General features: G+C 37.7%; 1 protein-coding gene across 3 annotated transcripts in view; it reads right to left on the reverse strand.

Moving 5' to 3' along the window:
• PTPRQ (protein tyrosine phosphatase, receptor type Q) overlaps positions 1-26,720 on the reverse strand; it is a 198,853-nt gene that overhangs the window by 160,792 nt on the left and 11,341 nt on the right. For all 3 annotated transcript variants that reach the window (XM_018552932.1, XM_018552933.1, XM_018552931.1), the window contains exons 6-10: positions 19,064-19,133; positions 11,251-11,450; positions 9,869-10,112; positions 5,401-5,529; positions 3,958-4,104 (exon numbers count right to left, since the gene is read on the reverse strand). In XM_018552932.1, coding sequence (XP_018408434.1) covers positions 3,958-4,104; positions 5,401-5,529; positions 9,869-10,112; positions 11,251-11,450; positions 19,064-19,133 — 790 coding nt within the window. The remainder of the gene's footprint in view (positions 1-3,957; positions 4,105-5,400; positions 5,530-9,868; positions 10,113-11,250; positions 11,451-19,063; positions 19,134-26,720) is intronic.

The raw sequence follows: 26,720 nt of genomic DNA on the forward strand, positions 1-26,720 counted from the left end.
TTTCTGTTTTATTCTACAAATTTCCATACCATTTATGAGCTGTGATCATAGGATAGATATTTTAACTGTGCAAAAATACTGTTAGTAGCCCTAATGCTAAATGATGCATGTAGTCAGAATCATTTTATACAAAGACCTGACACATATACTAAGCTATGCAATATAAGACATTTCAGATTGTGCAGTTTGTATGTTTTAAAAAAATTAACTTGTCAATATTATTATTAAATAATACTATTATTTTTAATAATATTAAAAGTTACCATTTAGTAATAGATAGTGTGGTGATATGTAAGGAACCTGGTTATGTTTTTATTGTTTCTAGTGTACATGCTGGAAATTTTCCTTCACTTCCTGTCCTGATGAAGGTGTGTCACAGGGTCAGGAAGTGATGACCAATATCTCCAATATGGAAACAAACAGCAATAAAAAAAAAAACATTTTAAAACCTGACAATGCTATTAAAAGCTATTAAAATATTTTGGCGGAGGTTAGGGTTTAATCTTGAATAACAGGCTTAGATATCTACCTGCTGTTAAATATGTGCATCATAATATGTACAGTTGTATCCAGTTTTGGGGGGAAAAAATGAAAGGGGAAAACATAGTATAATTCTAATGCTTGGAGAAATTTTTGTAAATATCTTAAAATGTTTTTTAAAATATTCTAAAAAATGTGCTCTTCAAATATGGAAGTTTGCTGAAGTTACCATAATAAAAAGTCAGACCAAGGCAAAGTTAAAGGAATAAAATGTACTGGTATGCACTGCCACCCTGTGGATTAAATGAGAATGGCTGCTGAAGAGAATGTATGCACTGGCTTTAAAGCTCACAGGGCTCTATTTTAAAACACCATAAAAGAAGAGAGTCTATGCTGCCAATAAAAACCATGCTTTAGGTATAATTTGTCTACTGCATGATACAATTGCAGACAGTGACTACAAAAGCATCAGGGCAGCCAAAATTAGACAGAAGAAAATATCCTCGGTTGACAATATGTACTGTACTAAGAGTTCCTCTTACCACGGAACACAGCAATACTTATGGTCATCCTAAAATTCCTTTACCCAGCACGGAACTCTTAGGGGGCAACTGATCCCTATATTTTACTCTAAGGGATACATTACACTTAGATATGAGTTTGTAAGTGTAATTACAGTGGGGAGAAAGGGGGGGGGAGTTATGTTATCAGGGTGAAACCTACTTTCTAAAAATTGTATATAATACTGTATAGATTGTTCATTGCTACAGTTGCAAGACAACATTTGTGAACCTTTGGGAACTACTTGTGCAAGAATGGCTCCTAAAACGTGGTCGGATCATTATCTAATTCATGATAATAAATAAAACCAGCATTATTTAACAAACAGCATATTTTATATTTCTTTAACAAATGGTTAAGAAAATCAAGGTTTTTGATGGAAAAAAAAAGTATGTGAACCTCTAGAATAATGATATTTTGAAAAGAAGGCAATTAGACTTGGGATTTTTTAATAAATGAGATTAGAGTTGTTGTTTACGGGTTCCATGACCAACAAAGGCACAGTTACGTTACGAAAAGGATCTGCTTTTTTTTATAGCAAAGATAGGAAGGAAAAAGGGGAGCAATACCACATGTAAAAAACAAATGCTCAGTTGAATAGAAAATTTGCTCAATAACAGTAAGCAGCCATAAAGTGGATGCTCTCCTAGAAGTAGAAGATAGTAGAAAGTTTCCTCCCACACTCCAAAAGACAAGGTGGAAGGGTAATTGGCTCCTGTCTAAATTGGCCCTTGTATGTGAGATAGGGACATTAGATTATAAGCTCCTTGAGGTCAGGGACTGATGTGCACATGTAAAGAAATGCATGAATTGTTGGGGCTATATAAATACCTGTAATAAATAAAAAAATATTAAATTCCAACAGTGGCTGGCCATGCTGCCTTGGCAAAATTCAATTACTTGGTCAGCTTTTGTTGAAATAGCTGGGCCAAAAAATTTGGCTGCCCATCACTGGACACTATAATATGATTCCACATTGTAGCCTCCATTGCTACTCATTCAAAGGATGCAGTCTGTGGTGTGAAGCTTGCAGTGCTTTATGGCAAGCTCTGTGCTTAACACTGCAAAGAGAACTCCGTGACTAGAGGCAAGTCAGGTCACGTAACTGGGCTCTCTTTCTCTCTTTCTCCTGACCTCTTTATTTATTCCTTTGAAAAGTGCTCCACTTGCTTCAGGGTACCAAAGCAAGCAGACCAATGTGCTTTAAAAATGTGCCAGGTTTTTTTTGGTGTGTGTGTGGCCATTGTATGGCCATACCACTACTTTATAAATACAACAGCGTAGCACAGTGGCTTAATGGTTAGCACTTCTGCCTTTCAGCACTGGGGTTCTCTGGTTTAGGACTGTTTCCACCAGCCCGTGCGTTCATCGCACTGTCCCATGCCCGGAACAAAAGGTACTGCATACACAAAGTCTCCTTCTGTTCTGGGGCGGGAGGGGGAGGGGCAGTGCCATGCATGTCAATGGCACTGCAGAAACGCACCCCAGCCTGCAGTGCAATCGGGTGGTAATACAATGCCCTGCATTCCAGTGCGGTACAATCACAAAAAATCGTGCATGCTGGTGGAATCGAGCCAGGACACAATCTGCAAGGAGTTTGAATGTTCTTCGGTTTTCCTCCCACACTCCAAAGACCTGCTGGAAGGTTAATTTGCTCGTGTATATGTGTGTAATAGAGACCTTAGATTATTATAAGCTCCTTGAGGGCAGGACTGATGTGCATGTACAGTATGAAAAGCACTGCGTAAATTGCAAGGGTTTTATAAATACCAATAATAAATAAATACATAAAAACATCTATGTTTGGAGGAAAAGAGCACTACCAATATCTAACCCTTACCCCAGCTGTAAAGTATCATGCTTTTGGTAAGCAGTGCTACCTTATGGGTCATTCAGAGAGGAAGCAATGAATTGAAAATTGCATCAAGAAAGTTTACAGGAAAAATGTTGGTGTAGCACTATATCACCTGGTGCTGAAAGTGTAAGCCAAGGCACAATACAAAAATGCAGTATATCTCTGTAATATATCCATGTTTCCCCATGCAAATACAGAAAAATGCTTTTCTTATCTGCCAGCAATGCACTCGGCTCATAAATCCTGTTGTGGGCTGACACCGTGCAGCGTTTTTGTGGACTGAGTGGTGTCAGCCTTGCCCAGTGTGTTTTGCTAAACTACTCAACCACTACCACGCTCAGATCTCCCCAACATATCCATTTACAGGGTTTTTTTTGCCCTTATCAAACAGATATAACAAAATCTTTCCGATGGTAAATAGACTAAAATGAGCAAATCCAAGAAGTTCATTGTCAGGGTTTACGTACACTTTAACAGAATCTGGAAGTTTTAGCAAAGCAATGATCCAAAACACAAAGGTAAATCAATAACAGCATGGCTTTGCCATGAGAAATGTCATATTCTGGAATTGCGAAGTCCAAATCCAAACCTCAATTTAGTTCAGATGCTGTGGCATGACCTCAAGACAATTGTTCCGTCAAAGAATCTTAAAAATGTCATTTAAGTGAAATGTCTTGTAAGGGGCAATGGTCTAACATTCCTACTCACCATTCTGCAAAACTGATCTGCAGTTACACAAAAATGTTTGGCACCAAAAAAAAAGGTTGTATGACATTCTAAATTCTAGGGTTACATACTTTTTCTGGACTGACTGTTAAACAGTCTGTATTGACTTCAATAAAGACATGGAAGAGCTCAGTTACATTTGTATTATTAGGTAAGGTAGATTGTTTTAGTCTAATATTGTGTTTAGCTGACCATCAGTCCACATATTATCAGCCATTCATGCAGAAATCTAGGTAATTCCAAAGGGTTCCCAGACTTCTCCGGGCAAGTGTATATTCCCGCAAGTTATATATTTAGACAGCAAGTTATAAACTGTGAAAGAAAAAGTAAGTTACCTTCGGCTGGAGTGAAAACAGATATGTTGGCTCGGGGCCCAACACCTGCACTTGTTTCTCCACTGATGTATGCATCGTAGGTTGTGAAAGGCGTAAGGTTAGTAAAAGTAAACTTTAGATCTTTCGTACTGTTGTCTAGAATTCGACCTGATAAGAAAAGACATCAAATTGTAAGACAAAGGAAATGGTTTAATTTTCAATGTTATTAGTGCCATTGATTCAATACCTTGATATTCAAGGTTTTATAGCTGCAAATGACTTCCAAGTTCAAATGCCCTTCCTTATAACATGAAGCACTAAAAGGTCATTTAAGAAGACAAACATGCCATTTTCTTTTATTATGATACCATTTCCCAATGTTTATGTAATTCTGGGTATCTCATGATGGAGCTTACTGACCTTCTGAATATGGAATGCAAAAGTAATGTATCTTATGCTGGGACTTAAAGTAGTATTAAACTCTCAAAATTGTTTTCAATAATGAATGCAGATCAAACAAATATACATTGCCCAGCGAAATATTTGTTTACGATTTTGGTTCAAGCACTTACAGTTATCATGTTTCCAAAGAGGTGTCTACAGCTCTCTCAGCTCAGCTTCCCTGAACTTTCTCTCTAGTACAATATCACAAGGGACAGATCAGTCTCCAGCAGCTGATCATCTACTAGCTTGGAGAAGAGAGGAGGGGAAAGGGGAACAGGAAGCAGTGAATGTCTTGCCTTGCTGTGTCTGTGTATTTGTGGAGACACACATAGCTTACTAGCACACATAAGGGCTCCATAAGACTCTGCAAGGGAAAGGAGTCACCCTAAAACAGGATATTATGGCCAGACCTCAGGAGACCAGCTGATTCTGCATGATGCTAAAACTTTTAAAAAATCAAGTAGCAGCATCCATTTTCAGTGATTTCATCAGCATTTGAAATAGGTTAAAAAAAGTTTTACTTTAATATCACTTTAACAGATTGTGACAGATCAAAACTTTCTAGATAAGCCAATAGCAGTCAAACAGAATCTGGACAGAATAAGACAGTTGGAGTATAAAAGTTTAGTTGGTTGCTGTAGGGTGATACAGAGAGTTAGGGCCCATTCACACCATATCGTCACGCTAAATGTTCTGAACCCATGCATTTAGCACATGCTAAATCAGATTGTAAGGCAAAGGAAATGGACCTCTTAACTTACTGTACGTCATGCTGGCTGTTTTGTTTGATAGGACACTGCACCTCTATAATCTGTTCTTATCTAGTAAAACTAAGCTAAGGCTTTATCAGTTAAAATTTCCAGTATGTTAAGCTGTGCCAATATCCACATTTACACGTGATGACACAGTATCTGTGATCTGACATCCACTTAAAACAGAAAGAAACAGAAAAAGCCCACACGATTTACAATGTAAAAGATAAAGAGATCAATGTATAAGTAAAAAATGACTACTACTTACCAGATGGACCATACAATTCAACCCTGTAACTGAATTTTCCTGTCACAATGGTTGGAGCATCCCATGTCACAGAAAATGACCTAGTAGTAATGTTGCCCTTAATCAGATTCTGAGGGGGGTCTTCAGGCACTGGGAAATTACAAAATGCATTTATATATACACTATAGATCAAAAAGAACATCGTAATCAATAAAGACAAAGAAGCAAGTAATACAAATATTTCCAGGTGGCGGTTATGGTTCAGTTAAGTTAAACTTCTCTACACACAGTTTCTGTAAATATTACAGTATACCAGTTTCTTGTTTTATAATTAGCTATAAAACCTGCTTAATGCATGTAAAAATAACAAAAGTTTATACCTAGTAATTTAAATTTTAAAATTTGAATTTTTTAAATTTTAATGTACAAATACAACTAAATAAATGGTTCATAATGTAAAAATATAGTACCTGTTTAGCCTTGTTTAAGAGCTCTTTCACACCATAATGAATGTTGTAATGCATGTGCAAAGCCATGTTATAACATGTGTTACCACAATGCTCAGCAATGCACTGTAGATGTGCATTATGGTGCATTGCAATTAAAAAATGTTGCTGCCCAAGGCACATTTTCAGAGCGCAGATGCTCTATGCGTTGCACTGCCCTGTGCTGAAAACAAATCATGCATCACCTATTTTTTCATGTGTTGAAATGCATTGACAGCCAATTCATTTTGAATGGGCTGCCTAACGCAATAGGCCTGAGCACACAAAAAAAAGCAGGCTTTGCAGCACACTTCATTATGAGGTGAACAGGCCCTTAAAGTGTATTTGTAAATTTGCAGTGAAATTTGAGAAAACCCCTCAATATGTTCATTGTGTTCCTATTCAGACAGCATACTGAAAAATAACTTTTAAAACAAATTTCTTTCCTTTTGGATGTCTTGTTGAATCAGGAAAGATGGCTAATTCCGGGTTTTTCTTAAACCTTTCACAGTGGTCTGTTCGTATAGAAAGACTTGGGACTGAAATTTGAGGACTGTTTATCTGATAAGCTTTATTAACATACAATGGGCAAGCCACCTTAGACCCCTCACCCCTCACAGCCCCTCCTAGCATTTCAAAGAAATAGAAGCTAGAAGAAATGTTAACTTTAAAAACTGTAACCTAAGTAAAAGCAATTTAAACAGCAAGAAGCATTTTCTTTTTTTTGCTTATGCTATGTGAATGGGAAGATGTAACAAATATAAAATATGTGTTATCCCAATTTGGCTTGAAAGTGGAAATACACTTTAATGTTAGTAAAGTGGAAATTACACATATTTTCTTCAGCATGGTTTTACATCACCTAGTCTTACTATGTTACAGATTAGCCTGTCTTTGTACATTTTGGCAGCAGCCATATGGAAAGGTTTTCTCAAAAAACACAAGCAAATTGAAAGCAGTAACCCACACTACATTGCATTCTCAGAACTAATTTTTTAGACATTAAACTGATAACATTAAACCTGGCAGGTTAAGAGTAAATGATGAAGTAGTTGCTCACAATTTAATCTTGACAATTTGAACAAACATCAGAAGCTCTTTCCTTCTGGCACTCAAACTTGTTTTGACTTGGAGGGACTCATTCTGTTTACGCCAAAAAAGCTTTCTATATTGTGCATTGTGCTTTTAATTGATGCATGTTACTCTAGTTCTCTCCCCACACCCATACCATGCTTAAGTAGCCAATTACCGAGCACCAGCCCTATTATTTGAGAGGAAGAAGGGTGATTTACATGCTTCTCTTCCCTTTCTCTTTATTCACGGTGCCGAGCAGAGAGGCGGGAGTGTACTAGAAAGATGAATATATATTTTTTGCAGGGGATAACATTAAAGTGTATGTCCAGCCAAAACATTTTTACGTAATTTTGAACAGGTTGGGGAAGGGTTAGTTATGTTTTTTCTGCTATATGGAGTTCTCTTACAGAGATTTCCCCTCACTCCATGCATTGCTTACAGCATTTTAGTAGACAGGAAGTTAGGGGAACTCTCCAACAGCAACGAAGACAGAAAGAAAAATACTTTCCTTTATTTTACTTGCAAGGTTTTAATTTCTGTCTGTGTCCCTCTTGCAGATTTTTTCCTTACTTCCTGCCTGGTGAAATTGTTGTCATCAGGACAGGAAGTGAAGGTAAATCTCTTTGGATAACCCTGTTGTGTACTCATATCATCATATGATGCCATCAGCCTTGGTATCCGGCTTGCAAAAAGTCCTTCCCCTTTTCGCTAAGTCCCAATCTCACTGTGGCACGGCTAACGCAGAGAAAGTTGTACATCTGTTTTACACAGAATAGAAGGAAGTGTATGAACATTCCTTGCCACAAGAGAGACAAACTAAAGTTCATACCCAGGACCGCAGCTAAGGGGGGCTGGGTGGGCATATGCCCGAGTCCTGCTTTAGGAGGGGCAACTCCAGGTGTGAGGATGGAGAACTTCTCCCTTGGGGGGAGAAATTCTGGCCTTTCCCCCGGGTGACAAAATGTCTAGCTTTGCTGCTGTTTATATCCAACATATACTGTACTACCCCAAAAGCTGACAGGATATCTAGAGATCTCGCAGGGTATCACACTGGAATTGAGGAGACTGTATGTAGATTACTTCTATACTGAAGGTGCACAGCAGAATAGAGATTTTTTTCCATTCTTTACTCCTTTGTAAGGTAACATTTACCCACTGTTGGAGAAGTTCATACAGTTTATATTATTTCTTAGGCCCCTCTTACACTATCCAATCAGGAAGGGATCCATGTACAGATCTCCTCCTGATCAGAGCAGTTCAGAATGGATGCTACCACTGAGACATAAGTGTCCATCCAGTTTTTGCCTCCATTTTGCAATGGCGGAAAAAAATGAATTTTACCAGACCTATCTTAGAACGATGGAGAGACAGATGTAAGCAGACATGTGTCCGCTTACATCAGATTACCCCTGATCTGGTACAATCAGGTCTGGCGAAATGGAACACTATTTTACTTGTTTTTAGGGACCTGGACAGAGCCGAAGTAACCAGATGTAAATGGACACCCATCCATTTAGATCTACCTGCCCATAGATTCACATTGGGATCGTGAAAGCCCGTGTGAAAGGGGCCTTAATTAGTTGATTATTTTGATACTGCAGTAAACTCCCAGTTATCCAGTACCCATGGGGATTGGTAGATGCCGGATAACTGTAGTCTCTGGTTGCTTGAGAGTTACTAATAACTCTCAAGCAACACCCTGTCCACCCTGCCCCATTCATCTGCTGGCTAGATTTTGCTATTGGCTATTCCAAATTGCTATACCCGATAGAAGGCGGCTATTGCTCATGCCCATTGTGTACATTCACCTGCCAGCTGCGTAAATTAGCAGTTGGCTGCAGCAAGATGTAAACAGATAATTTAATTAGCAAATTAAAAAACTTTTAGTGTGCACATGTCTATCAAGCAACTGGCAAAAAAAAAATTGAGGACAATTTTGGTTGTTTGAGAGTTCTGGTTGCTTGAATGCTGGATAATGGGGAGTTTACTGTATTAACTTGTATTAATGTAAAAATGTGACAATATGCTGTTGTCTTATAAATTATATTTTCAGATCCAGTGTGTTATTATTTGTTATATTTAATAAAATTAAATAAAGATAATGAATTAAAAAATGCATGAACACAAAGGGATACTCTAGAAGCCTCACAACATTGTAACATTTTAAAAATTATGGTGCATGCGATTTTAAAGTAGAAGCTCAATATTGAACACCTATAAGTCTTCTAAGATAGCAAATATGACCCAGCCAGACTAAAACACAGCTAACTGATGTTTTTCATTCATGAGGACAAGTAACTGAAAGAGATACAACATTCACAAGCAAAAAGAAACCTTCTCTAAAAGACACTTCTATCTGTCCTTGCCCACATCTGTTCTTGTTGTCGTACCCTACCAGTATATCAGATTCAAGTGCTTGCAAAGCAGGTGATCAGCAGTTATAATCATCCACTAATGACAGGTTATTATTTGTGTCTCAAGTGCCTAACATTTTCAAAGTTGTATGAATATGTATGATGTCGTAGGATCCACCCTCTTATCCTCAACTAATACTGTGTATTAAAATTTAAAAAAATTCAAATAAAAAAAAATATTTCAAAGCAGCATCTTAAAGTCCACCAACTACAAATTGCAGAGACAGGAGGGTTTAATTGTTTGCATACAGAGGAAATTGCAACACCTTTAATTTGGCCATAAACCAATAAAAAAAAGTCTCACTTATAAAGGTCTTATTTTGGTGCTTCTCCTTCTTTACCCTATTGTTCTAAGAATTGACTCATTAGCAAATTATGGTAAATATTATCCTGAATATTTTCATAGTTTAGGTTATTTTACATATTCAGTTCAACACCTGCAGGTACTTTTATATCAACTCAGATAGCAAACAAGACTATATACTGTAAATATAGATGGGTTTTTTTTTTACTCACCTGATTCCGGTGTCCTGACAATTGTACTGTCAATATAGCCAGGTTCATTGGTAACAGCAGAAACTTCAAACAAGTAAGTTGTATATGGTCTAAGTTGCCCCACTATATATGTGATTGGTTCATTCCAAATAGCATTAAAGGTCCTAGAAGTTACTGCTCGTGATACAAATGAGGCAGTGGTTGTAGAAAGACCTCTGGTTGATGAAGGACTAGTTGTACGCCATAAAAAAGATTCACTTTTATCCTAAAAAGTAAAATAACAACATTTTACATTACAACAGTTTTAGTAGCTTTAATAAATTAAATTCTAAATATATTTTAACAATTATCACCTTTACATATATCATTTAGGGCCGTGGTTCTCAACTGGTGGGTTGCAACTTAAAAGTGGATCGCAACCCTGTGTTCAGTGGGTCACTGTGTGCCTTCTACTGGGCTAGGTGAGAGGCTCCTCAGTCTCCCCTTGCAGCACCATCAGTTCTCACGCTGAGCAGCTATTCAAAATATGATGCCTGGTGCAAAGTGTCAGCTTGAGGTGGAGTGGACTGGGGGTATGGCCGTGAGGGAGCTTCATCCCTACCTGCATTACTTACAACTCCCTCACGTGCCCATTCTGGCTCCTGGCACCTCTACAGGATATGCAAGGGATCTGTACAAGCAATGCACATATGAATGGAGCTCTATCACAGTACAGCAGCCCTCACTGGACTCCAGGCTGAGGATCCACTCCAGTTCTGGTAAGGTAGGGAGACTGGATAGATCTTTAAAAAAAGAAAATTGCAAATTCCCTTGTAAAGTAAACCTATTTGCCTTTACTAAATCAACCCCAAAGTTTCCACTTATGCTTTGCACATTACCAGTTGATAACAGTCCTAAGATCGGCTAAGTATTCTTTTTCTTTCAAGCATGACTGTCTCTCATTTTTAACTTAGCATAGGGAGAGTCTGCAGCTACAGATATCAGTGAAGGCTTGTTTTAAAACGTATTTACTCCTTGCTAAAAACATTTAAATATTTTCAGTAGTATTCAAATCTAATTTTTTTCCATAATGAATCCCTATATAAAAAATATACAGTACATTTCCCAGCATTCATTGTAAGTGATTTAATCAGCATCTGAAATAGCTTTAAAACATTTTGATTTTAATATCACTTTAAATGTCCACAGCTTGGCCACAGTTCCACTTTAAGTGTGCATTAAATTAGTAAAATAAAAGAAGGCTCTTACCATTATTTGTATTTGTAACTTTGTGGTAAACAAAAGGAATAAAACATCGAGCATTACTGAATATCTGTGTTCACCGTTTTACTTTATTTAGCTATCAAACTTTGACCTAAATTCCAGCCCAAAACATGATGTAATGTTTACAGAGTGGAACTTACAGTACACTCCGGCAATGCTCCATTCAAAATTTCTTCCACTTTCACAGTTGTATCCTTTACTATTGCTCCAGTTCTTGCATGTTTTACACTTATCTTGAAGCTGGTAATTTTTCCATGTGGTTGTCGAGGTAAAAACCAAGTTAGATTTACTGCAGATGAATTTAGTGCTTCAACAGTTAGATTGACAACTTTTCCTGGAGCTGTAACCAGCAAACATAACTCTCCATTAGTACTGTCAAAGTTTAAATTTGTAGTTAGAGGTTTAAGGAAAAGCAATATGATTAAAGATTACAAATATAAATACGAGTTAAGCAGGTTCTCATATCTACATAGTCTTCAAATGCACATTGGTTTAAAGAAATAATAAATCTAAACTAAGTCCTATACAACACTTCTTAGACATTTACAAATACAATAGGATTGAATACGGAGTATTATCTCCATGTCTATTGTACATAAATAATTTGTATGGTAAATGGCTTGACAGCAGTCTCAACATCTTTCTTAGATGCATAGTGCTTTCTCAACTTCTTCCTTGGGTGCCTGGAGATTTCTCAACTTTTTAATGTGCAGTAATGCCCATAAAGATCTTCTTTCGATTTGGGAAATGTCAGGAGTCGCAGGGCACCAATTCTGGATTGTATAGTAGATGCAGCAGGTTGATGAGATTCATTCCTTCATTTGGTGCTATAGTCGTGTATGAAGTGTGTGGCATTTTGCTGTCATGTTGCAAAATAACATTCCCTTTGTTCGTCTCTAATTGTGTTAAAGCTTGAAGCAAATGATCGTTACGTCCTGAGTTGATTACTTTTTGCAGGTTCCACTAAATCACTATGCATTCAGTGAAGAAGTTGAAAAAATACTATGCATCCAATGAAAAAGCTGAGAAATGTCTTTGCTTTAATGGGGAAAGTGAGAAATCACCACACATCTAGTAAATAAGCTGCCGAATCACTATGCATCCAGCAAAGTAGCTGAAACATCACTTTGAATCCAATGATAAAGTTGAGAATGGTACCAGGAATGGTTTCCAAAACAGAGTGTGGACTGTGAAAGCTTATATGTCATTGGCAAAAAATGTACACAGTTCTCTGGTGACTATGTAGAAAGTGCATAATTAAACAGCATACTTTTTTTATTTAACTTAATAAACAGAATTATTCTTGTGTTTATATATTTAAAACATTCATATTTGGTCATAAGTAATAGGCATGGAGATTGTCTATTCTACCCTTGTAAATTCAGTTCAGTACTTGCACTTTTGTATTATACTGTAATCCTTAAAGCCTAATTATATTTTATAAAATATATAGAGGTCTACTGTTTCACTGTAACTTAGTAATAGATAACCAAAGAAATGTGCTAGGGATTTTAATAGTGAGGTCTTCTAGCTAGGGCTCTCAGCAATGCCCGCCTACAACAGCCTACTCTAAGTTGGCAAGGGTGTCCATCTTCTGCATACTAATTTATAAATGTTTTGCATTTAGTACTGTCAGCATAAAATATTCATATAAATACTATCATTTCTACTGACAGTACTGTATGTACAATCATGCAATGATTGTATACAAGGATTGTCATCATTTATGGTTGCCTCCAAGTGTCAAGTGTCAGGTTAAGCTCCTCCCAATATGCCATATGATTTAAAAGGAATATGGCTTGTTGTACAATCAGCAACAGTGTTTGTGAGTATCAAATGGAACAGCCACACATTGACAAATTAGGAGCGCTCTCAGAAACCAATGACCTTATTCAAGGTGCAAGAGTCGAAATGTTAAGATGTGATATATGAGGCAACAAAGTTAAATTAAAGCAAACATTATTATTATTCCAGCATAAGGCATATAATAAATATCAGGATGTCATCCTTATCAAGAAATTTAAAATAAACTGATAAGGAAAAATAGTATCAGGTGGCAGAATATTAAATTATTGGTGTGTGATTTTAGAGTGATCATATAACAATTAGTAACTCTCAAGAGCCCTCTTGAGAGGGCAACCTGAATATGCCAGGACTAGGCAGGGGAGTCCCACGTCTGACCCTCCCCTCTAATCCAAAGGATCCCAAAAGAAGGTACAGGTTAAAGTCCAGATAAATAGGTCCTCAGTCAGCTCAATCAGTCCAAGTATGTCTGTGACCAAGCAATTAAGCATGCCATTTGCTATAGTGTGGACCTCCTCCATCTATGCTGTTTGGTTAGCCAAGATGGTCTAGGTCAGTTCTGGTGTATAAAGCTCCATTTCTAAAGAAGTCTTTTACTCTGTATGGAGTTAAATCCCTTTTGGCATGTCAGAAGAACATTGTCAGGACTCATGGGGAATCAGGATTGTTGGGTATTGGGATAAAGGGACCCAAAGTATTTGGTATTTCTCCCCAAAACAATATAGGATCAGAAGGTGTACAGTAAACGTTTGGCAGTAAGTTTATTTTTTCCTGTCCCATTGGGGGGACTGCCCTTCACTTACTGTCCTAGAGATGCAAAAGGAAGTAAGAGAAAATCTCTACAAAGTGAGAAGAATCTGCCTTTGTCGCAGTGGTCAAGGCAGACGGAAGCAACCAAATTGCAAACCAAGGTTGGAACAAAGAAGCATATACAAACGCAGTAGGCTGGCTGACACAGACAAAACAAACCTGCTGATCAGGTACTGGTTGTAAGTTCAGAGCTCCCAAAAGAGTTAATGAGACTCCAGTCTGTGGCCTTGCTACAATGCACATAGTGACCACCAGATGGTGGGGGCTCAAGACTGGTAGTTACACAATTTTAGACTATTGTCACTGCAACAAATGTCCCCATTGGAAGATTTCCCTTTGCCCCCTGTTAATGTGAAAACTATACAATGTTGGATTTTCCGTAATGTGAGTTAATTTACAGGTCTTCTCAAATATATAAATAATAATACATGACAGCCTTGGAAAACTCCTAATCATAAAAGGAAAAAATTTAGAAGATTTTTGTGATATGAGATTAGAATGCAACATTTTATCTAGTTTTACTGTATCATAATTCACATTTTAAAAGAGTTATATTTTATTGTGAATAATGTAATGTGTGACCTTTAACACAGGTGATAAAATATAGCACTATGTAGCAGAAGATTTACATATAGAATAAATTATTAAAGACATTCACATTTGAAATAGCTATGAACACTAATTTAAAAATATGATGAATTGAGACACCAAGGATTTACAGCAGTGGCTTATAGCTGAGGTCATATCTATCTATCTATCTATCTAGATAGATAGATAGATAGATAGATAGATAGATAGATAGATAGATAGATAGATAGATAGATAGATATATATATATATATATATATGCACACACTGTATATATGATGCATCTGATAGCATCTTTAACTAAAAAGCACCCTCAGTCACGAGGAGAGCTTAATTCTTAAAGCCCATCTCCAAACAAGCTTTTTTTTTTCAGTTTTGGACCGAGTGGGGAAGGCATGGAAACCGTGTCAGGTTTTTATTGCAGTCTATTTTCCAACTGAACAAATCTCCCCTCACTTCCTGTTGAACCAGAGAGTGACACAACCCGACAGGCTGCTATTTTCTATTCTAACAAAGCATATTTTTCAGTAAAATGGATTAGAACCTTCAGATTATTTTCATAAACTATTAAAGGGACCACTTTTTACATACTGGCCCACCCTTTCCCATCTGCCATCTAAAATTGGCATACTATAGCTGTAAAAAAAAAAAAAGGTTAGAAAATAGCAAAGGGACTACTTATTACATACTGGCTCACCTACCCCATCTAAAAAATGCAATTTTTTTTTTTGTTCCACCTAAGAAGATATAAGATATGGGAAGGTATAGGTTACATTGTTACATAGTTCTAGCATGTTTGGAATACACTCAAAATAATTATAGATATGTGTATTTACTTTATTAATTGTTTGTATAATGTTTATAGGAATTTATAATTGCTGCGTTTGTTTCCTCCCCATTGATATGAGGAAGTGGTGCCGGACCGATTCTAATTGTCCATATACACCAGGTGTGGCAAATAGAAGGGTGATGTACACAATGGCAGAGCAGGAGTGTGGGGGTTGGGGCCTCCCACCTTGCACTCCATAGCTGGAGGGGAGGTCGTGGAGCAGAAGCGATGGGGTGGTGATGCTGCATTCCACTTTGCACCCCAGTCACCAGATGTTAGATGTGACCCGGTCTTTCCCTTTTCCTACATGTACCTCCTGCTGTGGGGTCAGAATGGATGAGGATTGTTTCTGGAGGTTGAATGCAAGTTCCAGTGGGGGAGGAAACATCCACTGGTGGATATAAATGGATCAATGATGCACATTAGGGTTACACTGTCTTCTGAGAAAGTGGCTGATTTTGGATGAAACATGTCAAGAGCTTTTTTAGGCATAATGCCATCGCAGGACACCAACCCATTTGCAATTACTGAGATTTGAAGCACATGGTGATATGGAATATAACAGCATCCATTGGATGAAAAGCTCTGTATTTTCCACCATTTTGAATGGGTGAGATTTTTCTATACACTGCATATGTTGGAATTGCATATGCGGACATACAAACAGCTTGAGGGTATATGGTGCTTGATCAGTGACAGGCAATACATGCAACAGGAGGAGGATTGTGCATTCCTTCCATGAAACATGTTATTTTGGCAGTCCTGAATTATACAGAGAAGCAGGAACTTTCATACCCTCTTTATCTCATTTGATGTTCAGTGACAGGCAATACATGCAACAGGAAGTGGATTGTGCATGCCTCCCATGACACATGTTATCTGACCAGTCCTGAATTATACAGAAGAGTTGTAACTTTCATACCCTATTTACATCACTTGATTATTAGTGACAAGCAATACATGCAATGGGAGGAGGGTTGCACATGCATCCCAGAACAAATGTCATTTAGGCAGTCCTGAATTATAAGAAAGAGTTGAAACTTTAATATTCTGTTTATTTCATTTGGATATCTACAAAATTATATGTGCATATACATCATATTTTCTAACTATTCATGGGTATCTTTCTTCTATAGGTATTTTAGAGGTGGGCCAGTATGTAGTAAACAGAAAAACACAAGAAAGAGCGCTACTACCTGATATTGAATGGCATCTATTCATGAGAGAAGGAACAAATATATATGACTTACAGAGTATGTAGTAAGCAATTCTTGCATTTGCAAACCTTAACCTTTGCACTCTATGGTACAGTAGTACAAAACACTAAAACCAGATGAGACATAATTCAAATTGTCTCACACAATTACATTAATCAATTATATTGCTGGAGTGGGGATCCTATGGAATCACCCAGAAACATTGTAAGTACTGGCTAATGATTAATGGAGAACTATGAGGTGAGTGCTTTTCACTCACCTCATAGTTCTAGCCGACCTGTGACAATGAAACTGTCACAGGTCGGCTCAGTAGATCGGGAAGTGAGCGAACACATACCGGCGTTCGCTCACTTCTCGATCCTGTCACGGCTCTCTGCCGTGACAGGAGAGGGACTGGATTCCCGCTCCGATCCTCCAGCGCTGACTGGCGGAACGAACGGGGGAGGGGGCGGGTACAGTTGACTCTGCCTCTAGATAGGCAGAGCCAGCTGTCACTCACGCAGCTGGGCTGGTGCATACATAATTGTCGGGTTCCGCTTCAGCTGCGGAGTCTCAGTATACCGCAAGCTGTAACTCTATACTGAGCTTAGTGTGACGTGAGGACGCTAGTTTGTGTCCTCCTGTTACCCTAAGGAGAACTATGGGGAAAAGTCCTAACCCCATAGTTCTCCTTTAAATATGTTTCATCTCACTGGTTACGGGGGCTCAATAATGACACTAATTTGAATGTTATTAGCCACTTTATACCACAGAATCATTTTGTGAATGTTCCTCATAACAGTGCCTGTGATTAACATTAATGTCAAATTATAGCTTTACCTGTTCTTTAAAAGTTTCAGAAATACTGTATATTCCTTTATTTATGCCATACATGCATCCTATGTCATGAAAGTATCTAAATTTCTGTTAGTGCTTGCTTTTCTACCCAGTTTTACTGCAGACTTATTTTAAACATATTAAAGAAACTTAACAAATCTTATGTTTTATCAGTGAAGAGATTTAGCTGTCAAAGAGAATGCTAGAAAGTAGCCAAACTTAATAAATCCTCTCTGTGAAGAAAGGGAGATATGCAGCTGGATCTCATCAATCTCAGGAGACAAATCAAGCTTTGGGAATTTACTTACCACACGCTACGGATTAAACCGTACTAAATAGGAATTAATTTACAAGCTAAATTTCCTATATAGACTTGTTAAAGTCACAACAAAAATAATTATCAAACTTGATCCTTGCTGCATTTTACTGCTCACCAAGACCTCGGTGATGGGATCTCCCCTTAAAATATAAGTATAATGTGCTTTTTTTGTAAATTAGGATAGAGAACACTCATTGGCTGGTGACAAAAGTAGCTTCACCATGCTGGGATATATTTCCTGCCAGTCCTATAGAGCATATAACACCTGGTAAGGTATTAATAGTTGATGCCAGTTATACAACTTCTCCTGAATTATTCTGAGTTAATTTGCATGTAATGTAAAAAAAAATATGATTTAGGTTTGCCAAGCAACCAACTTGGAAAAAACTGAAATTATGTTCAAATGTATTTTGCACTGGTACATGCCCCAAGTGCAGTGCCAAGCTCCACATGTCCTTTATTTGACAATCTCTTGACTATTAGCCTTCAAGTGGCATTAAAGGCAGTTATTCCCCCCAATGCTGCTGTAAAGACTTACCGTATGTTATGCCTCTTGATCCGAACAGCTTCTTCCTTCCACTCATTTTTCACAGTCCCTCAACGCTGGTGCCAGTCTCCGGTCCACCGCAGACTCCTCTTTCTTCCTGTCCAGCGGAGTCTTTCCGACGTGCTTACTCCTGGCTGCGTCCATCCAGTTTCAGTGTTGCTCTCCTCCTCTACCTTCTGATGATCTGGACCGTGCATGCAACCGCCCACACTTCCTTCTTCACAGTGTTCGGGAGCTGGGACTTCTGCTGCTGGGAATGAGCAGCGCTGACACAGGCAAGTTTATTGGTGTTTGCCAACTATTTTTTTTTTAAATGTTGGGGCATATATCTACTGCCTACTAGCAGTAGATGTATGGCAAAAAAATACATTAATACTACTTTAAATATGGAGAAAATTTTATTTTCAAGATTCACCTCCCATTGACTTCAATATAGGATCACAATTTGCGTACTTTTTAAAGAGTTTGTCCAACCTCCCACAAATCAAAACCAGGCACGTTTGACTCATCACTAGTAATGACCAAAAGTTGTGAATTCAAACTTGAAAATGTGTTTTCTCCCCTAGGTTGCAGCCTTACATTTGGACAAAGTAAGTAGTCAGATAATTAGCTGCAGTTCTTTAGAGAAGTCATGGAGGAGCCTATTGGTTTGTCCATCTTATAAGTGCCCCTACTGGAGTGTCTTTAAGTCCAAGAGGCTAAAGCCAGAAGGCAGACTAAGCACCCAGGTGGGATTATATTGGCCTTGAACATCTTGGCATTTCCCAAGAACATTTTAGGGTATGGCCAAGCAAAGCAGAACCTAGTTTGGCCTTAATATAAGATTAAACCTAGTCTGGTCTAATCTTAGAATGGTTTGTGGTATTATAAGCATATCTAATGTATTGATGGTTATCCCTTATGATCAAGTTGCCATATACTATAATTATACACTAGTCAGCTGCAAACTCTTGCACGCAGAAATGTGAATGCATAAACACAAATTAAAATCTGTTGTTCTATAGTAAAGTTTATAATAGCTTACCGCTCTCTGCAGTGTTAAACAGAGAGGAATCACTGTATGATCCAATTCCAGCACTGTTTTCGGCAGCCACCTGGAATAAAGCATGAGTAAAAGTGGGCATCAAATCTCCTTAAACCCAACTGTTCTCAATTTACACAGTACATAAAACAAAATTAACTGGCAACAAATAAAACATGTTTGCATATGAAAAACAAAGGTCTTCATTAGAATTTCTCTCCCTGTCAGCATTTATTATTTCAATATTTCCTGTACCTGCCTCGCCAAATATGTATTTTCTTAAAGTAGAAAAATATATGGCCAGAATATGGACAGGCAAATATTTACATATTCTTAAGAAACAGTAAATAACTTTAAAACAAGCCCTCACTGACCTATGTAACAGCAGGCACTGCGCTATAGAGTTATTTATACTCAACGTTTATAGTAGAACATACTTTCAGTTTCATTTTAGCAGTTTAGCACATTCTACTCCCCCTTCCCAACAGTGAGTTGACAGCCTGCTAATCTACTAATCTCTTAGGTAAACATAGAACAGGTACACAGGAAGGGGGGAGTAGACACCAAAGACTAATCTTAAATACCTTTACTGCTTCTGTTATGAAATATGAGGAAGAATTACACTACAGTGCCTGCAGCTACAGATGTCAGTGAGGGCTTGTTTAAGTCTCTGTTCACACCTAGGCGTATTGTCACTCAAAGGTAGACAAGGAATCCCATTTGCTTGTCAAATACAAAGAATCCTTTTCATTTCTATGGCTCCTAGCTGTTCACACCTGAGTGTTTTGTCACAACCACAAAAACCACCTGTCACTGGAAAAAGTACATGAGCTACATTTCCCATAGATTTAAATGGTAAACACCATTGAAGTGCGCCAAAACGCGTGACAAAATGCTCCGGTGTGAACAGGGGCCTTAGAAATGAATGGGATTTCTTGTCTGCACATTGAGCGAAAAAAATGCCTAGGTGTGAACAGAGCCTTACCCCCTTAGTGTTGCACTTTCCCACTGAAAAACATGCAAAATGTCATATCTAAATTATTAACTGTTAAAATGCACATTTTAGGCCTTAAAATGACTTAAAACATTATATTTTTTCAGAAAGAAAAGAACCTATACAATATAAAAAATGGTAATTTATTTGCGCAAATATTTATTAAACATATTTTAATAAGTATTTTAATTTTCCGTAAAAAATACACTACAAGTCTGCATCAAGTAACTAAATATAAAAAAATGTCAAGCCTTAACATTGAGTTCACCTGCAAAACTGAAAAAATACAATACTCAGATAGGCAACACTTCAAAAACATTTACAGTTCATTAGTTTAGAATCAACCATAAATAATCCTATTCTTCTCAAACTGGAGTGCATGTCCAAAACCAGATATGTGCTGCCCGATTCCCGTTTACCTATGAACGTCTCGGGTGTATGTATGCATGCATATAGGGGGATCCTTGTACATTTTGGGGTATTTGTATTTATTTTATTAGACTTTTCACCTTACTTTATTATTACAAGAGGGTGTAATGTGATAGTATATTTTTTGTTACAAGTCCTCTTCATAGAAACATCAGGGCTTTAGACACCTGATGTCTCCTCTGCGCTGCCAATATTCAGAGCTCCTACCCGCCACGGAAGGGCTTAGACCTAAATTTAGGGATGCAAAGAGAAGGCACTCTCTGAATAGGCTTTTCAATACAATAGAGATAATATCAGACACCCTGCACTACACTTTACCAGATAAGAAAGAGAGATCAGAAAGGAAAAGAAAAAAGAAAAATCAGTGAAGAATGTGGATAAATAAATACTGAATATGTGTATAACAAGCATGACATGTATATAACATATGAAATGTATCTTATTTTATGATAAACACTATAATACTTGTTTTAAAAGGAATCTGTAAAGACACCCATGTGACATTTGAACCTTGAACAATCTATGTCTAGGCCAAGCATTTAGGAAGAGGCAATCAACAAGCAAGATTCAGAATTTGCAGCAAGCAAACAATTGAAATACAGAAGATAGCAAGTAAAACAGAGGTGGCAAACCATCCACTAAAGCACAAGTACCAGCAAAAGCTTTTTGCAAAGATACAGTCTAAATGTAGTGAGCATAATATATATTTGCAACCAGTTCACTTCAGAATTATTCTACAGCCTGAATATGTTTTATGATTCAAATGTCTACAAATCTAGTTAGTTGGCATGGACCTGCACCTAATATCTGTCCAAAAGAGAGAACTGCAAAGACTGTATCAGTTCAGAGCATAAGGAAGGTTATCACTGTTGAATAAAGGCAAGGCAGAGCTTCCTTATAAATATTTATTTCCTATGCTTATCTGGTCCATCTAATGGCCCTAAAGTATCATTACAACACAATGCATTTGAACTAGGAAAAAATATATTAAGAACATTCGTTATTGGCAATATGCACCTAAAACAACGTTCACAGACCCTGCGAATTGTTCAAAGATAGACCCCCAATGTGTGCTATTCTTAGCAGAAAAAAATAAAACAAAGAAAACACAGCTATGCATTTTGTCCATTTTCCAAAATACTGGCAGTATTCTGCCATCAAGATAAACATCAAATACAGAAACATGAAGTGGCCACCAAGCAGAAAACATATTTTTATTGTTCTGACTAATCTAAATGGATGATATATGGAGAAGTCTTAATGGATAATCTCTGTTAAAGGTACATCAGTTTGCCCTATTAACTATTATTATCTTGCAATGAGAAAAACGTAATTCAACTCTATTAAAATTACCTTTTTAAATTCCACAATTTAAGTGCACCCAAGATACACGGAGAAGAATGATTAAGTGAACTCACTTATACTCATTGGGTATAAAAAACACACTGAAAGCAGTTATCCAAACCTTTATCACCATGTGGTATTACTGAGGTCTTTTCGGAGAAGCCGAGTGAAACTCTGCTTAAAGCAGAACTCCAGCCAAAAACAAGATAAAAATGAATAGGTAATTAAAAGATAAAATAACTAAACCAGCTTTTTGTGTAATATTCACCTTTAATCCATAGATTTCCCACATAATTTTTTCTGCTGCTAGATTTTCTTAGTCTGATGGCCAGCATCATTCAACCCACTTCCTCTGAACCCAGGTTGTCCTGGATCCAGAGATTATCACTCTGTCACCATGCCTTCTCCTCTTATCCACATGCCCCTTATCCTGCTTTTTTCCTTGTTCTGCTTCTCACACTCCAGCCCTGCTGTACAGGGGCTGCAAGAAGCTGGAACCAGGTCAAATATAGGAAATGACACTGCTTGAATTTAAAATATGCACTTATTTATGTATTCATGATTATAGAGTTGCATTCATTTGTGTCTTTTATATCTGTCTAGAGTTCAGTTTTTAAGTCTGCAGGAAGGCTGGTATTCAGATATAAGAAGATGTAAATATCAATATCTACACCTGAGGGTTGACATTACATAGTATGGTGCCAGGACTTGTGGAGCCCCCTTGCATTCATGAACACAGTAATATTAACAAAGTACTGGAGGAAGCAAAACAAAGGATGAAATATAGAGAATTGTTGCCTATAGTAACCAATTGGCTTTCAAGTGTCATTTCTACAGTTCAGTATTTGAAAATAAAAGATTTTGGCTGTTTTTTTAGCAGAACCTCCCTGTTTTTTGGTTAGTTGCTTTAACCACTTGCTGCCCTGAGCAATTTCTTACATTTGCGCACACATGATAAAATCTGAAATATTGGTCTAGAAAACAGCTTCGGACCCCCAAACAATTATATATTTTCTGAAAGCAGAGGCCCTGTAGAATAAAAAGATGCTAGTTTATGTTGCACGGTATTTGTGCAAATGTTTATCAAACAAGTATTTTTAGGATAAACCAACTACTATTGTTGCTGAAACACAAAAAAATGTAGACTTAAAAAGGACTGTTGGGTCTCTGAACAGTTGCACCACAGGCCAATCTGTACAGTTGACGACTTTAGCTTTAGATTTTTTTAAATGTTAACTTTCCTATAGTGCCTAAATCTGTTGTCAGTGCACGACTATTACTGCTTGATAAAAAAATAATCAGGTGCCACAGCCAAAACTACGCAAATCTTTTTTCGAAAATGAAATAGATTGATTGGGGTGCTGCTGCTGTATTTACAAAAATGTATACAAATCCAAAATATGTGATGCTTTAATATGAAGTTGCCGACACTCTCCGTGAAGATCGTACTGTTCTGTAACACCACATACAGCTTAAAGGACACACAAAGTTGCATTAAAAGAACCCTCCCTCCACTGTACAGTATTTATTTATGTTTTGCTTTACTAAATGCCCTCATGGCAGTGCCCAGCTCCCCATGTTCTTTTTGTACAATAGTTTGGCCAGAATTAAGTATAAAAATTAACTCTATAGATTTTAATTTGATTTACTGTTAAAAATTTCAAACAGGATTCAATTAAGCCCTCATAAATCAAACCCAGGCAGATTTGGCCACACCATTTTCACTGGATACTATTCTAGAAGTTTCATGAAGAATAAATACTATTACCAAACAGCATAGTCGTTTTTTATGTATTGCCCTTTTTAAAATCTTTAGACTGCGGATAAGAGGAACACAATTTGTTAAAAAGCTGCTACTTCAAGCTGCATTTATTGCCTTTACTTTATTTCAATTAAACTATATCTAAACCTATGGACAAAAATGCAATATGTTGTAGCTTACCGGTCCTTAGATGTAGTGGTTGAATGTGTTTGTATTTTTGAAGCTAAGTAAATTTTCTGCAAGTACAGAAAAATATCTGTCCTTTTAGTTTCATGTGCACAGAAGCAACATCTTAAACAATGTTATCAGCCTTCCAAGTTCTTTTCAGAGAACACATCTCCCCTATGTTCAGGACATGAGGAGAGGGGGAGGTGTTTGCTATCCAAGTTAGAATAGAATCCTAGGGTGACAACTCCATAGATACTGTTTAGTGAGTCAGTGAGTACTGTCACCCTAGGACTGGAAGTGTGTTACTGAGGATAGCATAGTAAAAAATAAAAGAAAGACAGCCCGAAAAAACAAATGCAGCCACAACATCTAAGGACCAGTAAACTGTAATATATTTAATTTTTATTTTGGGGTTTAGATACACTTTAAGTGTGAGCCAAATGGTTGCATATCCAGTCAGGTGGTCTAAATGTCCATTCCAACCTATGTCCCCTGAGCAAGGCAATCTTCAGTGATAAGCAACCACAGACTCTATGTAAAATTGAGAAGACACTCTATAACTCATGTACTATTGTTTGTCACACACTGAATCGTCCTAGTTCCTTTGCTTGGATTGTAATTGTAAAGGCTGTGACTTAGATAATTTATCACATACTGTTATTAAAACCGTGGATTGTAACTCGTGGACAGTGGACCACTAGGTCATTATTCCATTATTGCATATTTAAAATGTGATTCTAAGAGTGTGTGCACATCTACATGGAATATCCACTTGCTTTCAAAAGAGGGTTACATCCAGGCTTGTGTGTGGGATAATTTCCTTTCAGATGGAATGACTGGATGTGCTGATACTTTTAAAGGAGACTTGAACAAGTTGGTCACCAAATATTTCCTAGCATGACAAGCACAATTTAAAAACCTATTTTTTTGCATACAGAAACATATACAGTTTCATCATTTATTGTTTCTAAACTGTATATTTCTATTAGAGCATCCTAACACACTTTTTGGTGATTTCTAGCCGAAGGAAAATCTCAAAATATTTCTATTCAGGGATGTCTACTCTGGCAAAGTGTTCCTACAAGCCCCAGTGATATAATGAATGCCACCTGTACATCACTTCCTGGATTTAAGGCATTGTGATTGTTATATAGATTTTGAAGGGATATGGGGACAATTACACTAGGGACTTTCTGGCTGACATTTTATTATATTTATATGTATTTATTTCTATCGGGATTACACTCTACATCCCTGGTGCCCAACACAAATGTGGCCCACATTGTTCTGGGTCTGCTACCTGTTTGGCACCTGTAGGAACATTGCAGAGCCGTAGTGGGGTACCACTCTCTGAGTTTCAGTACCTTGCACTGAAATAAGAACAATACTCTTATACTGAGTGACCTGCATCCAACATAACATGGGTAGACCCAGCCTAAATGAAAGAGTTGCACTTCCACGTTGTTTTTGTATTGGATACACTTTATTGCTATTCAAGCAAACTCACAGACAGAATTTTCTGTACATCACTTTGCCATATCCTGTCTCCTACTCCTATCTCTCCTGTTAAGGAGGGACAACAACACAGAAGCATGTGATCATGTAAATAACCACTGACCAACAATGCAGGGGGGTTACATTTTACTGCTAATACACTGACCACTGGGGGTGGAAAAAAGACTGACAACCAATGTGGAGGGGGATTAAAAAAACACTACCATTTTCCACCAAGCTGGAGGTGGGGGGGGGGCTAAAACCAGTGCCACTGACCACTGACATAAATGTTGGGGTTTTTATTGTGGGCACTGACAACAATAATGACTCCAACCTTCTAATCATTTTAAGTTGTTGAGGTAATTCGATACAATGCACCTCAACACACAAAAACAGGCTCCTTTTGTGTTGACCCCCTGGAAGTGGCAGGGCCCACACTTGAGGCCCTCTATAAACTTTCAAGTTGACCACCACTGCTCTGCAAGGTAGGTTAGTTCGAAATTATGTTAGAGCTGTAATAAAGGGGTTTTTTTTCACTTATTTTTGGTATATATTCTAGACATAGTTTCAATTAGACTGAGTCTGTAGTAGTCACATAAAGAGAATGCTGTTTTTCTTTGAAATATTTGGAGTTTACAAGACCCTGGTAACTCTAGATTTATCTGGAACTTGTATTAAATCTTGTTCTATTATTGGCGTTTAAAGTAAGAAAAACATGTGCAAATAATATCATGTGAGAAGTATGTAACCGGAACCTAGTAAACTGTAGTATGCTTGATATATATATTTTGACAGATGGATGGTCTGTCACTGGGCAAAAATGCAGATAGTGCCCCTATAAGCAGGGAAAGAGTCCCCGAACAGGTATGTGTTGCCCATTTAAGAAAGCATTCCCTAGGCAGGCTTTGTTCCTATGTGCTATGAGAGCAGCTTGAAGCATGTGGAATGCATGTCCAAGCCTGTCTCGCCTACACAAACAGGCTTCTGAAGTTCAATTGGTATACAGATCCAAAGAGTGTGGATTGCCTGGGGTCCCTTGTGGAGAGACATACAGCTACTGAAGACTATCTCCAGGATCTGCTCTCCAAGCCAGTAACTTCTGGAAACAGGGAAACGTTGGGTCTTGACCTTGGGTAGGACTATTCCTTTTCAAACAGACTCCTAAAGAGGGAGGATGAGACACCCATAAGTGCCAGATATAAATGGCTTTCTATCTGAGACCTAGGGGCTGCATATCTGACTCTTTGCTGTACACTCTTGTAGCACATCTAGGAACTGAGATTGGAAGGCAAATTTGTCCTGAGTGAGGCTTGCCTCCTGGAGGAAGGTCATGTGATCTCTAGAGTAGCCTCAGAACGAGGCTTGCCTCCTGGAGGAAGGTCATGTGATCTCTAGAGTAGCCTCAGAACGAGGCTTGCCTCCTGGAGGAAGGTCATGTGATCTCTAGAGTAGCCTCAGAACGAGGCTTG

Source organism: Nanorana parkeri, unplaced genomic scaffold (assembly GCF_000935625.1).
Source record: "Nanorana parkeri isolate BGI_ZX_2015 unplaced genomic scaffold, ASM93562v1 scaffold101, whole genome shotgun sequence".
NCBI classification, from domain to species: domain Eukaryota; kingdom Metazoa; phylum Chordata; class Amphibia; order Anura; family Dicroglossidae; genus Nanorana; species Nanorana parkeri.